Source organism: Anneissia japonica, unplaced genomic scaffold, assembly GCF_011630105.1.
Source record: "Anneissia japonica isolate Jap-2015-1 unplaced genomic scaffold, ASM1163010v1 scaffold165_len1371125_cov188, whole genome shotgun sequence".
Taxonomy (NCBI): Eukaryota; Metazoa; Echinodermata; class Crinoidea; order Comatulida; family Comatulidae; genus Anneissia; species Anneissia japonica.
The window spans coordinates 777256-790909 of record NW_022697648.1 but is presented as its reverse complement, the minus strand read 5'-3'; the positions used below and the strand labels follow the sequence as shown (position 1 = coordinate 790909).

General features: G+C 34.3%; 1 protein-coding gene across 1 annotated transcript in view; it reads right to left on the bottom strand.

Annotated features, from left to right (window-relative positions):
- LOC117102286 (structural maintenance of chromosomes protein 3-like) overlaps window positions 1–9859 on the bottom strand; it is a 30093-nt gene extending 20234 nt beyond the window's left edge. Inside the window, exons 1-9 of the mRNA XM_033242536.1 lie at window positions 9704–9859; window positions 8512–8587; window positions 4745–4783; window positions 3644–3783; window positions 2909–2988; window positions 2520–2716; window positions 1765–1940; window positions 1022–1267; window positions 69–335 (exon numbers count right to left, since the gene is read on the bottom strand). Of these exons, the coding sequence (XP_033098427.1) occupies window positions 69–335; window positions 1022–1267; window positions 1765–1940; window positions 2520–2716; window positions 2909–2988; window positions 3644–3783; window positions 4745–4783; window positions 8512–8587; window positions 9704–9718 (1236 nt within the window). The 5' untranslated portion in view covers window positions 9719–9859. The remainder of the gene's footprint in view (window positions 1–68; window positions 336–1021; window positions 1268–1764; window positions 1941–2519; window positions 2717–2908; window positions 2989–3643; window positions 3784–4744; window positions 4784–8511; window positions 8588–9703) is intronic.
- Window positions 9860–13654: the final 3795 nt, after the last annotated feature.

The window sequence follows — 13654 nt, the reverse complement described above, 5'->3', positions numbered from 1 at the left end:
CATACAGACTGTCCAGTAATATGTGCTATGCAAGTACACATATATTACTAATTACCATAAGGGCTTACCTGTTCATCTTTATCTCTTATGGATTTACTAAGAGACTTAAGTTCCTTCTTAATCCATTTATCCCTGTCATCTCTGGTGGTGAACTGATTACCTCTTCCCTGCTTAGCAAACAACTCTGTCCTTCGCTGTTCGCAAGCCTGTAATCTTGCACTGATGGCTTCCTCATCCTTCTGCAGCTTTTCATATTTTGGCATGATGCCTTCTAGCTCATTCTGTTTCACTCCTATGGTCCCATCCAACTTCTCCAATTGTTCTTCCAGCTTCGCCTAAAAAAAAGAAATACATAAATTCCAAAGGTGAATATTATAAAAATTTGGAAAACCTGTGAACCTTTACTTAAGACTTTAAATTGCTCATATACCATAGTTCCTCTTGTATAAGCTTACCCACCCCCACCCCCTACTTTTATGTACAAGCCTTTCCTCGAGCAAAAGCCCACGATATGAATTGAATGAGTAGCTTCACTGACTTACAAAAACTCTCAAAATATTTTCGATGATTAGCTTTCATTTAGGAATGCAAGCCTTTTTATTAAAATGGGGATTCCCTTGGCATAAGCTCATCTCTCAAATTTGGCCCAATTATGTAATAACAGGGGGAGGAGGTGAGCTTATACCAAATATCAAAATTCTTCAATTTCTTAGCCAGATGTAAAGAATATATGAAAGGCATTAGGGAGATTTTGTTTAGCATAACATGAACATAGAGCAGATTCACTAATCCATAACTATCCTGCCTTCTCTGCACAGTGTAGAATCAGGCCTAACTGCATCCTAGAAGTCAGATTACAATGAGATATCAAAGTTGTCGCATGCCCAGATGACTTAGTATGACATCATTATGTTGTAGATATTATGTTTGTCGTGCAACTGAAAGCTTCCTATTATTCATGCATAATTGACAAGGATTAACAATTTTGATCAGTGGCATCATTCTCGTAGCACATGCTTACCTTAGCATCTGCATCAGCTCGGACTTCTTCCTGTAAGTCTTTCACGGATAACTCAAGCTTTGCTTTACGCTTGAGTAGTTCCGACCTCTCATTAGTCAGCTGGTCACGTTCCTCATTCACGCTACGTACACGGTTTTTTATTTCTCGCAGCTCTTTATTGATGCTCTTGATTCGCTTGGACGCCTCCTCTTGAACATCTCGTAGTTGCTTAGATACTTCTCCGCTGTTCTCTCGTTTAGAAGAAAGCTATTTGAGAAAAAATGCATTACAATAAATAAATTAAACTAAGGATTGGATTTGTAGGATACAGCACAATATATCAAATTTTGATCAAATACATGAATATTGGATTGGATTTATTCGGTGTAAACACCAAGGATAGCCCACGAAAGTCTAGAAGAAGACTTATCTCCAGTGGGGTCCTTCTGGTGGTGATTGGACAGTACACCGGGAGACAATTTCCTACTCTTTTCCTAAGAGTGTACTGCATTCTTTAATGTGCACATGGGCTATAAATGCACACTGGACCAACGGCTTAAACGTCTTATCTGAAAAACGGTGTGCTATTGTAACTTGTATTTTAGCCCTCCACCTGAAACACAAGGAGAGGCAGCGATGGGAATTGAACTGGGGACCTAGAGATCTCCACGGTTCAGCAAACACACACAGTGGCCACCACCAGATTAGCTGACTGAGCTAAGCTGCTTTCTCTGACATGAAAATCTTTATCTGAGGTAGCCTACCTCATCCAGCTTTTTTCTGGTATCTGTGAGGTCATGGTTATGGATAGTATATTCCAATGAGCGCCTCATTTTGTCCCATTTCTGGTATTGTTTCAATTCCTCCTTTTCTTCTTCTAATGTCTTCAATCGTTCCTCAATATATTTCAGAAGATCCTCAATCTTCTCTCGCTTCCCCTCTGTAAACACCAATTAAAATAGATTGTGTATTTAATTTTAACATAAATTTATACCTTATCATAAAAGTGTTGTTTCAGGATGAATTACATGAAATACAGTATTTGTTAAATCAGTTTTATGGCATTTAATGCAATAAATTCTACATATTTACTACATAAAATATTTTATTTATATTTTGCAAAATCACATTTATAAAGAATGACCCTTCCAGGATATCCAAGGCCAGCTGATATTTAGAGGTTTTCTTAAATAACAAAATATTCCTGTTGATGACATAATTAATGTCGAAATATTGAATCCCAACACAATGGCATGCATTTCAATACTTGGAGTACTGTAATGTATTATACTTTCTTATCCGAGATTAATCAGTGGACCTTTCGGTTTTTGAAATATGCTCTATACAATTTTCAGTCGCTGTGTGAGGCCTTTAGTCGTAAGAAAAAATCCTGATGCCGCAGAATTTAGATTGGACAGCAAGAACCTTAACAACGAAGCTGTACCTTCCCTTTTTTGTTATTATGATTACGTCATTATTATTAATACAATCATTATTTTATAATAAATATTATACATACCAGTTTCCTGCAGGATCTGTTCGCTTTCAGATTTCCTCTCATCGTAGACCCTTGTTCCGGCAACCTCCCTAAGAAGTTTCAGTCGCTGTGAGTCTGGCGCTGTTGCCATCTGGTTGATCTTACCCTGCTTCACGATGTAGTATGGATTACTACGGGAAAATCCGGCACTTTCCAGCAGGTTCATCACATCAGTTTTTCTGTACAGAAATTACAATAATATCAAAATCCATTTTTTTTGTCATTCGTTAGATAATTTTGTACATTAATTTTCAAATTTCCTCCATCTTTACAAGTAAATTTGGCAATCTTTTTACAGGTAGATCTGTATATTGTAATATAAAATCTAATTATTATTCTTTAAACCTAAAGAATAATAACCATAGACTTACGTGACCATTTTCTTATCTAAGAAGTACTGGTCCTTTTTGGAACCAATGACTCTTCGCAATGTTACCTCATCCTTGTCAATCTAATGAAAGAGAACAAATATATATATATATTACAAAATCTGTATGAAGTAGAAAAACAAGAATAGTAATAAAAAAGATAAAGTAATATACCGTAAATAATCGAATAAGCACCGCAGGGCTTATAAAATTTGTGGAGGCTCCAATGCAGTGCATATTCGAGAGCGACACTTATTAAAATATATTGGTGTGGCGCTTTCCATGCCTGTTCCCATGTTAAATATCTCACATATTCCCATACCTTATTAGGCCTATCATAAGCCCTACATCATTATAAATAAACTTGAGAGCGGCGCTTAGCAAAACAAAAATCATGTTTGGCGTGGCGCTTATTCGAGAGCACCGCTTATTCAAAATTTAAGGTAGCCGAATAGGTCACCATATTTAATATGCAAGCTATCATTCATGAGATTGCCAAAAATAAGGGCAGCACTTTAAGCATTGTATTGCGATTAACTACACTGGCATCCCAGCAAGCGGCACAAAAACTTGTACAGTATGGCAGACATTGTAAACAAGATTTTTTCTGATTCCTCCAAAAATGTCCTCCACAAAATGTCCTGAGACAACTTGTATGGCTTAATGTATGTAACAGCCAATGTGTTAACAAAATTCAAATACTGTAAACAATGGTGCATTTAAAATAAAGTAACTTACTGGTAATCTGTTGTCTGAGTTATCAAATACAATCTCCACATATGCAGATATGACACGAGGCCCCGTGCCTTCATGAAGCAGTGACTGCCGTTGTTCAGGTCGGAGGTTACTGAACTCATCACTAAGCACAAACTGAATGGCTGATGAGAAAACAAAACTATCTTTTACATAAATCCACTTTGAAAATTATTGTCGATTCAGACTATTTCATATACAGTAATATAATATACAGCAAATATATATTTTTTTGATGGAATTACCCTCTAACACTACAACTACTTAAATTTTAAAAAATACAGCCAATAATAATCCGTCTCAAACAGACAAAAATAAGTCATATAGGACTACTGCTAAGGTATACAGAGTAGGGGAGGGATAGTGAAACTGCTTGGAATTGTTGGTAAGGACTGCTACTACTCTTGATACATTGTACTGTAATAACGGCCTTTTGAGAACTCATTTTCAATCCTGTGGTTTTGCTTATATTGATGTATTCCCACTGTAATTTTGTATAAAAAAAAAAAAAACCCACTGAGTGAAGTTTCAGTTACAAAATAAATGATGATAATTTATTATTCATTTAAAAAACTATTAACCAATGCACGATTTCACAATAATTAGATATATTAAAATAAATAATAAAAATAATAATAGGTCGAATTATAAGGGACAAATAAACAAGGTCTCTAAGCGCCACACTGAAGTAAACGAAGGGAAGGTGAAAATAAAGAAAAAGCAGAAAAAATGATGGAGATTCAAAGAAGAGAGAAAAAAAAAACACCAAACAAACCATCCTACAGTAAAATTAACCAAAAAAGGAAAACCACAAAAATAGACTAGTGCAGGGAACCAAACCCACTGCACTATTTTCTTGCAATTTAATAACACATTATGCTAGTCTTTAGCACTTTTAGTGTTTGTATAATAGTCACATTATTTGATTCATTTAGGTCTAATTCGAGTAATCTCATTATGTGCACTTTGAGAAATGACGGTCTTAGCGCCACTTATCATTGTATTCTGCTGTGGTATTGTTGATTGGATGACTGCTTTATAATTATCAAGAAAAATATTTTTTGAAATAAGTTAATATACACATACCATAAAAGAAATTGCTTTTACCAGATCCATTTCTTCCAACTGCAGAAAAAGCGCACACAATCTTTGGTTATTGTACAGTAGAAAATATTGGATTCAATTGCATAATAAAGGAAGACACTTACAGTAAACTACATATGATTGATATTTCACTTTTAAGTTTAATCATTTTAAAAGACAGTATTTACATTACAAAATAACAATAAAAAGAAAATCAACAAACACAATATGGAACCAAAATGGCACAAAAAAAAAAAAACCATCTTCATAAATACTGTATCAGTATGAGATTCATTTAAGTACTGTATCATTAGAAATGCATTTCATTTTTATGAAGTTCTTAAAAATTAAATGTTTTAAATAAAAGTAAACGTTCAAATTTATATTTTATTTACAAATTACATATATATTGAATTTGAATTATTATTATAATAATACAATTTTAAAATATTAAAACAATTGCATTTAAGTATCATTAAAAATACATTTCATTTTTATGAAGTATTTAAAATTAAAACAAAGTTAATCATGTTAAAAGACAGTATTTTCATTGCAATGAACAAGAGAAAGTTTAAAGGAATCAAGTAAATCATAAAAGACTTGTATAAAAAAAATTCAGTTATGCTTTTCTGATTTAAAAAAATACATCAAACTGATTACCAGCCAATATAGTCAGATGCACATACATAGATAATATAAATTGCTTGTGCTTGGCGCCAGGGTCGATTGTTCCATTTTGTTTTCGAGGGGTGTTCTCATGTTTGAGAAAGAATAGCCAATTAGTTGGTTTATCCAGCTAAGTATTCACGAAATAGACACAGTATTACTTTAATTTAATAATACTTTAAGAACATACAGTACCCGAGTGTGTATGTATATTATTTATGTGTACATGTTAATTTTGAATTTAATACGCAAATTTAATACAAATATTAAAATATATTAATAAATTCTAAACCACTGGTTTCATTATATACAGTTGGAGAAGAATACAGAATAAAAAGCAATAATTAAGGTTCAGTCCATCATTTCAAGCGTGAGCGCGATCGTGCTCCTCTGAGCTCCTGAACACGTTTTCAGGAGAGCAACTAACTGCGCTCCTTAATTTACCAGGCAACTAAAAACAAATGACAAATATTAAATTTTGAAACATTGTAAATAATAAAAATTTATTGAATTTTGCGATATTATACGCGATTTCCACCACAAAACTCAGGGTGCAGCCTATATAAACCTGCTCCTAAACATTTTAGATCGCGACCCGCGGAGGAAAAAATCATCTAGGTAAAGACCAGGCTACCTCACCCAATTAATTAGCCTAGGTTTGCTGGCCTACAGGGCTAGAAATTAGTGGTCGCCCGGTCGCAAGTGGCGACCTTTTTTGGTGTCGGGCGATAACAAATGTTTTGGGTATCGCCCCGTTTGGCGACCCTTCCTATTTTGGATTGGTGAAAAAAATAACCAACTACTTTTAGCCATTTGGCGAAGGCTTAAAATCATTTAAAAGTTTCAAATACTTGCTAAAATACATCGTTTTTTTTCCGTCCGAGCTCCATTTTTCGCCAATCCATCATAGCCATGCAAAGTTTATTTGTGTTGTTGTATTGGTAGTCTAGCTGCAAACGTCATTGTGTGCTTCAAATTTTGTTATTCGTTATTTTAACGCGGTGGATGCAGGGCAGTGGCTATATGACGACGACTATATGAAGGTGAATCACCTCATGTATGACGATTACACGAAGGAATTATATTCACGACAGCCGGCTAGCTGGAAGTGTACCCTTTGGGTGCAAACTAGCGACAAAGTATACCTAAAGGCAGCCGACTGTCGGGTACATAACGACTTCCGAGCTTGTTTATCCATGGAGGATTACCTATGCTTAGGCCTAGGATCAAGGTCTATGCATGCGATGGTGGTAGAAATGTCATTCATTTATTTAATCAATGATTTAGTGTTCTCGTCTGATATGTAAAATACATTTAAGTAATGCATGTAATATTTTAAGAATGCAACACGTGGGTTGCTCTGTTACACGGTGTAGGTACTAGAGCAGAGTGACGGCAGTAGGCACATACCTAGGCCTAGTAGTAGCGGTTTAATCTGCCAAGGCTAGGCCTAGCCTACTACTAGGCCTAGGCTACAGTACGTCCAGATCGTAAGTCCTTGATCATTGCAGTGAAAAATTTGGGCCTATTTCCAGACGATCAGACCCAAGCCAATTTTGAATAATCCTTTATGTCCTGCTACATAATTATGCTGAAAATGCATAAAATACAGATTTTCTGGAGACACTATTGTTCCACTAACTCCCAAAAGTAGGCTTTTTTCAGTGCTCCACGATCTCCACCCCCACCCCACCCCGATATCATTCTAAACTAAAAGGAAAATACTTTATGCCTAGGCCTTTTTTTCAACTTTTGTGTTATATTTAGAAAACTTTTGAATTACTGTACCTCGTTGTGTGCTAAAAATAATAATTTGCCTATCAAATAATGTTATTTTGATTGCCAATCTCTGTGAGTCTAAAATCACATTTTTAAAACTCTTGTGTCGATCGTGAATAGTAATACAATGGATTTTTTCTCGGACTAATGATTTTGGTTAAAGACAGATTCAATTGGCTAAAAACAATTATTACACCAATGTCATCTTGCTGGTTTTATTGATTTTGTTTTTTTTCGTAAAATTATATTTCGGACCGTAAAAAAAATAGGACCAGTATAACCTTGGAAGGGCCAGTATCATTTTTTCCTTACTGGCCCTGCTGGCCACTATGGTTTTGAGGTTAATTTTCAGCCCTGTGGCCTAGTATTGTAATTATACTTACAAAGATTCCTACAACATTCAAGCAATGGTTTGGGTTGTTTAAATAATTATTTTCACATTACGTTCATTCATAAACAATGTTTGAAACACATTGTACGTGTTTCAACCCGGTTCGCTCAAAACAATAACAAACAATTTTTTTCCCATCCTCAAAGTCATGTGAGTAGCTTCATGAACATCTTCACTTAACGCACATGTTTGTAAACTCGCTGTATGACTTCTGGTTGCCGGGAGGCTAGTAATGTTATAGAAAGAATGACTGCTATGCAGTGTTCACTGTTATAATTTCTGAATAAAAACATGTGAAAATTTTTAAAGTAAACAATTGTATATATATTTATTGACTTTAACTTAAATTTTTAAATTTGTCTTGTATTTCTTCTTTTGTAACTCGTCTTTGTATTTTGTGATGTTGTCTGTCTTTTTACTGTCGCTAATAAATTTCATATTTAATATTGCAATATTTTAATAATGATTTGATTTGTAAATTTTTTAATTTCCAATTTTATATCTTTGTAATTTTACTCAGCCTTTCAATTCAGCATATGCTGCAACAGACTGTTTTGTATGCGAGCTTCTTTTTTACAATAAAATATACCCAAATAATAATAAATGTGTGCTATAAAAACCTGTTTCTCCGGCTCAAAATGCCTCAGATTTTACTTTTCCAGGCGTCCCAGAAAACAAAATTTCCCCGGGGCATGCTGGATCCCCCTAGAGTAGTATTTTATCTCGATCCCCATAATTCAGATACCGGGATCCACCCCTGGGAGGGGGGGGGGTCTATTCAAAGCTCTGAAATTTTCAAGGAGAGCAATTGCTCTCCTTAGTAATTCGAGGTAATTTAGTGCTTTCCTGCATTTTACATACATGAGGGTGAATGAAGGTTATTATTAGAATACCCTTAACTAAAAGCATTAATACTTTTCAAAGAGAGACTTACCTACTACATTGTGCTTGGGGCTAAAAGGATCTACTACCGTTTGGTCACGATAACTTCTAAATCCCTGGATTGTTACCTAAAAAGAACAATAAATATATGAATAAATAATTGAAAAATATTTTGAAATATTAATATAATATTGACTCTTTCAATAAAAAAAAAAGGTTAAGTAGTAAACAATCATTAATTGTAAACAAACTTTAGTTTCTTTTTTCTATCTGACTATGAGTTTAAAACAGATAAGTATAATAAATACTCCAAGTATTGGAATACACACCATTGTGTTGGATTCAATTTTTAACATTAATTCTGTCATCATCAAGAATAAAACAGCATTTACTTTTTTTTAATCAATTCTACACTGCACTACTAGCATTTAATTGTTGTACATTTGTTCACAAAAAAAAAGAGTTAAACACATTTTAATAATTATGACAAAAAACACTTCTACTTACTTGTTAAAATTAACTTTATCGTTAATCTTTTTATGGCTCTGTGATGATACTGTATGACTAAAATTTGATTTGGAAATAAATTTGTCAGTCAGCAGAGCCTAGCCTAGGTCTATGTTTTTCCTCATTTATGATTTTTTGTGAATATAAAAAGTTATGAGGAACTAAATATTAGTAACATTGGACTAAACTTGTTGACGAAAACACATAAAGAGAATCACAGAAAATTTCAATAGAAAAATCAGTTTTACATAAAGAATTGTATAACTTAGGCAGAAGACTGATAAACCCATTATTAGTTACGTTGACTCTCCCCCTGGTATTGAAAAAAGAACAGGATTACGTAATTGATATTGTGGTACAAAAAGAGGATTTATTCAAACATTCATCATTCCTTCAACTCAATCATATAATTTGCATTTTTTTTATCATAATAATAAAGCCTTAATTAGCATAGATAGCCTAGCCTAGGGTCCTATATATATATATATCAAAATAAAGAACTAAGGCCTAAATATAATTGTTAAAAATCCTATATAGGCCTACAGAAAGTTTTAAACAAGCTAGGCCTAAGCCTTTGCACTATGTCAATGGTTTGCGTGAGCATTGTTTGTTAGGATGTGAGGAAACGGCTTCGGCGATTGGCCCCTCTCTGGTCTGCTGCAGCAGACGTCGGTAGGCCTAGCCATCATAATTACTAGGATATCTGTATATATTACTAGAAAATATGCACAACTTACCTGCTTAATATACATTTTAAAGGATTTAAAATGTATTGCTAGGCATTGGAATTGACCCCTATAGATATATTTCCTGTTTAACAAGAAATAATAATCTAATCTACGATGAGTATCAACACTCCGCACAAAACCAAAATGGCGCGCTCCATTAGTGTGGAATAATCCAAACACCTCAAGACATGTACAATTAAAATTATCTAATTTTGTGTCTGCAATTTAACTCTGCTTGCAAAATCTATATTTCAATTATAATAAACAATGTTTCCAATATTTTATTAGCATGCCAGTTATGATAAAGCCTCAATTAATGTGTCGTTGAATTTTCAGCACTGCGAATAAATCCCCCATTTACACACTCGGTTGTTCCAATATGGAGGATACGCGCTTTGTCTGTGATCAAGACCCATATTTATCTCAGCAATGGAAACTGGACGAAAAAGCTAAAGAGGCATTTTAGAATAAAAGAAATATGAATTAGGCGATGCATTTGTTTTTTAAACTAGTAAAAATAATACATAAATGATTTCCCACCTATGACTACAGATATATTGATTAAACGACATAAAAACAATACGGAGGGGGACTAGCTCAAATGGTAGAGCGCTCGCTTAGCATGTGAGAGGTACCGGGATCAATGCCCGGGTCTTCCAATGTTTTTTTTTCTCCAGTCCCACTTACGAACATCTTTCAAAAGAGTGGGGTGATGGTTTATTTTTCTCCATTTTTAATTTATGTTAGTCTAATTGTCAGTCTGCTGTTTCACATCCAGTCAATTCCTGGACCAATTCATAGGCGTATGACGTGGGCTTGGAAATTATCATTTGAATAGGTGGGGAAGGGCAGGCCACCCCCCCCCCCCCACAAACAAGAGCAACCGCTCACTGGTCCGTGCATTCCTGCCCACTTAATGGTACAGGCACAAGTTACTATATTGGGGTTTTTTGGAAGAGCTATAAAGGTAGAAATTTTAAAAAAAATTAGAATGTTTATTTGTACAAGCCCCTGGACCACTGTCGGATATTTTGAGAGGAGCCCGACTACAGCCCCCGTCGGGAACGTCGGACACCCCGTTGGGCAAATCCTGGCGCCACCCGTGGTTAAAACTATTTGTGTTCTGGCTCTGGCGTTCAAACCACTTTTATGTATACTGATATATAATCAGTATAATTATATATCACTATTCATCCCTATCAATCAATTAATAAATAATATAGGCTATCATAAAGCATTACCGAAAGGTATGGTTCATAGTTTATCTCTTAATGTATCAAAATATATTTCTATATATACACACACACATACACACACCCACCCATGCACACACACACACACACATATATATATATATATATATATATATATATATATATATATATATATACATACATATATATATATATATATATATATATATATATATATATGATATTGAAAGGACTTAGCCGTTAACACTGTTGAATAAATATAATAATAAATCATCAAAGGTACATATACAGTGTTTATATAAGGACATGATGGAACATCGTAGGCTACCCTGTAGCTTTCAACGAATGAAATCCTATAAAAGTCATTGTGTAATAAAATGCCTCCGATAAGAAAGTATAATACATACTCCAAGTATTGAAATACACGCCATCGTGTTGGGATTCAATATTTCGACATTAATTATGTCATCATCAGGAATGATCAGGAAAACAAAAACAAACAAAGCTAAGTTTAAATATAGGCCTCAAAACCTTAATGATTACGAAAGAAAAAAAAACATTTTAAAATAATATCATATCATTAAAATGCCTCCGTTAACAGTGTTAACGGCTAACTCCTTTCAATATTATATATAATATACGACAGTATTTCTAGCCGTATTACCAGATTTATCTGGCCGAACGCCCTCTTGAGGCGTAGCATTGTGTAATACAACCGAATGTTCCCGACGGTTATTTGGACCTGTTCAACCATGAAGTCTTCGTGGTCTAGTGGTTGTGACGCTCGCCTTGTCAGCGAGAGGTTCGAATCCCTCAGGTTCGCAGGTTCGAATCCCTCCCACCCCCATCCCCGTTTTGCCACTAGGTTTTAAAATTTCAATGCATATATTGAAATTAGAGCTACTCACTTATTCATTCTGAATATGTTATGCCCCCACCCCCGTTCGAAATAAATGGATCCGAACCTGTCCCATTTTAAAGTATTTATTCATTACTTATTCAATCAAACAAAACAAAAACAAACAAAGCTAAGTTTAAATATAGGCCGCAAAACCTTAATGATTACGAAAGAAAAAAAAAACATTTTAAAATAATATCATTATCGTGACAGACTAACGTTTATTTTTTTCTATTTGCTATTCATCATATTACACAAGAAACAAAACGAAATTTTCGATTTGTCTAATATAATAATTAAATTTGTCTTAATACCATTCAATCAACCATACGTTAATATATTCTCCTTACAGAAAACATAAATATAAAGCTGATATTAAAATATAGGCCAAGACCTTAATAAAACTGAAAGAAGTACCGTACACCATTAAAAACTACATTTGAAAATAACATAATTATCGTGAAATACGTTTATTTTCTTTTATGTTTGCCATTTGTCATATTATACACAAAAACAATACGAAGTTTCAATCTGTCTAATATAATGAATTCATACGTATACGGTCATTTTGAATGATGCGATGATAAATTCAGATATGCCTTTATTCGTTTGCTTTCTATACAATTGTTTATACAATTTCCAATTAACCTTTACTTTAATAATGTAAAACAAGGAAAAACATCCTCGTGGATTTATGTGATAAGAAAATAAATATATCTTGTATCTTGTACCTACTATAATTGTCTATGATGGTCTTGTGTCTATTATTTAAGCTTTGTTTCCATACAATCGCTTCATGCTATCGCCTACAGCTTTCGGTGATGTTAATTGGTCGGTCGAATCGGGAAGTCTGTGTCCCGGTTGCGTAGGGGATTACTGCTACGCAGTAGACCTACAATGATTGCATTGAAAACACTGTAGCGACAGTGTAGCGATTGTATAGTAGAAACCAAGCTTTCCATGATTTCTCAGCTGAAACCTCCAAGCTACTAGTTTGTAGCTTTAATATCAATACACCTGATGAAGTCAGCATAGACTGCTTGTGTAACAAATAATTGAAGTGCTACCAGTGTTCATATTTTATACTTCATACGTCTACCAGCCTAACGAAGGCTGGTTTCCAAAAAAATCGCTACTTGTTTTGCCAACTAATTTGGCAACGCTGATTGGTCGGTTGAATCAGGGAGCGTTTCCGATCCGTCGGGGACAGCACGCAGTGCAAGGATTTCAGTGCAAAAGCTGTAGCGACTGCGTAACGATGGTATGGAAACCAAGCTTTTCAAACAGAACACGGCTCTATCTATAGCTTTAATATATAGTTCCACTTGTGCGAGCACAAAGTGTTAGATGTACGAAAGAAAGTATCTTTAATAATGTGCAAAAAGTAAAACAACTCCCAATGAATTCGTTTAATAATAAAGAAAAAATGTAATGTAATAATACTAAGTACCAACATGTAAATTTTAAAATGCATGTTGTATTTTATGAATGAATATCACGTTTTAAATTTTGTATTTGTTTGTTTAATGCTGAATAAAATCAAATGATTTCCCAGTAGGCCTAGTCTTTTGACATTCTCTGTGTGTCCTATTTAACTATTTGTTTATATTGTATTTATATATTTTCAATGCTACCCAGCAAACATGGTCATGGTCTTCCATTTATATAGCGCATACTACAATGCAATGTCTCTATCCACTTTCAAACACAGTGTCATGACAAAAAAAGTTGATGCTCGTCTAAATAACAAGAAGTCGAACCTGCGACCTCTCCCTGACAAGGCGAGCGTCATAACCACTAGACCATGGTTGAATGGTTGAACAGGTCCAAATAACCGTCGGGAACATT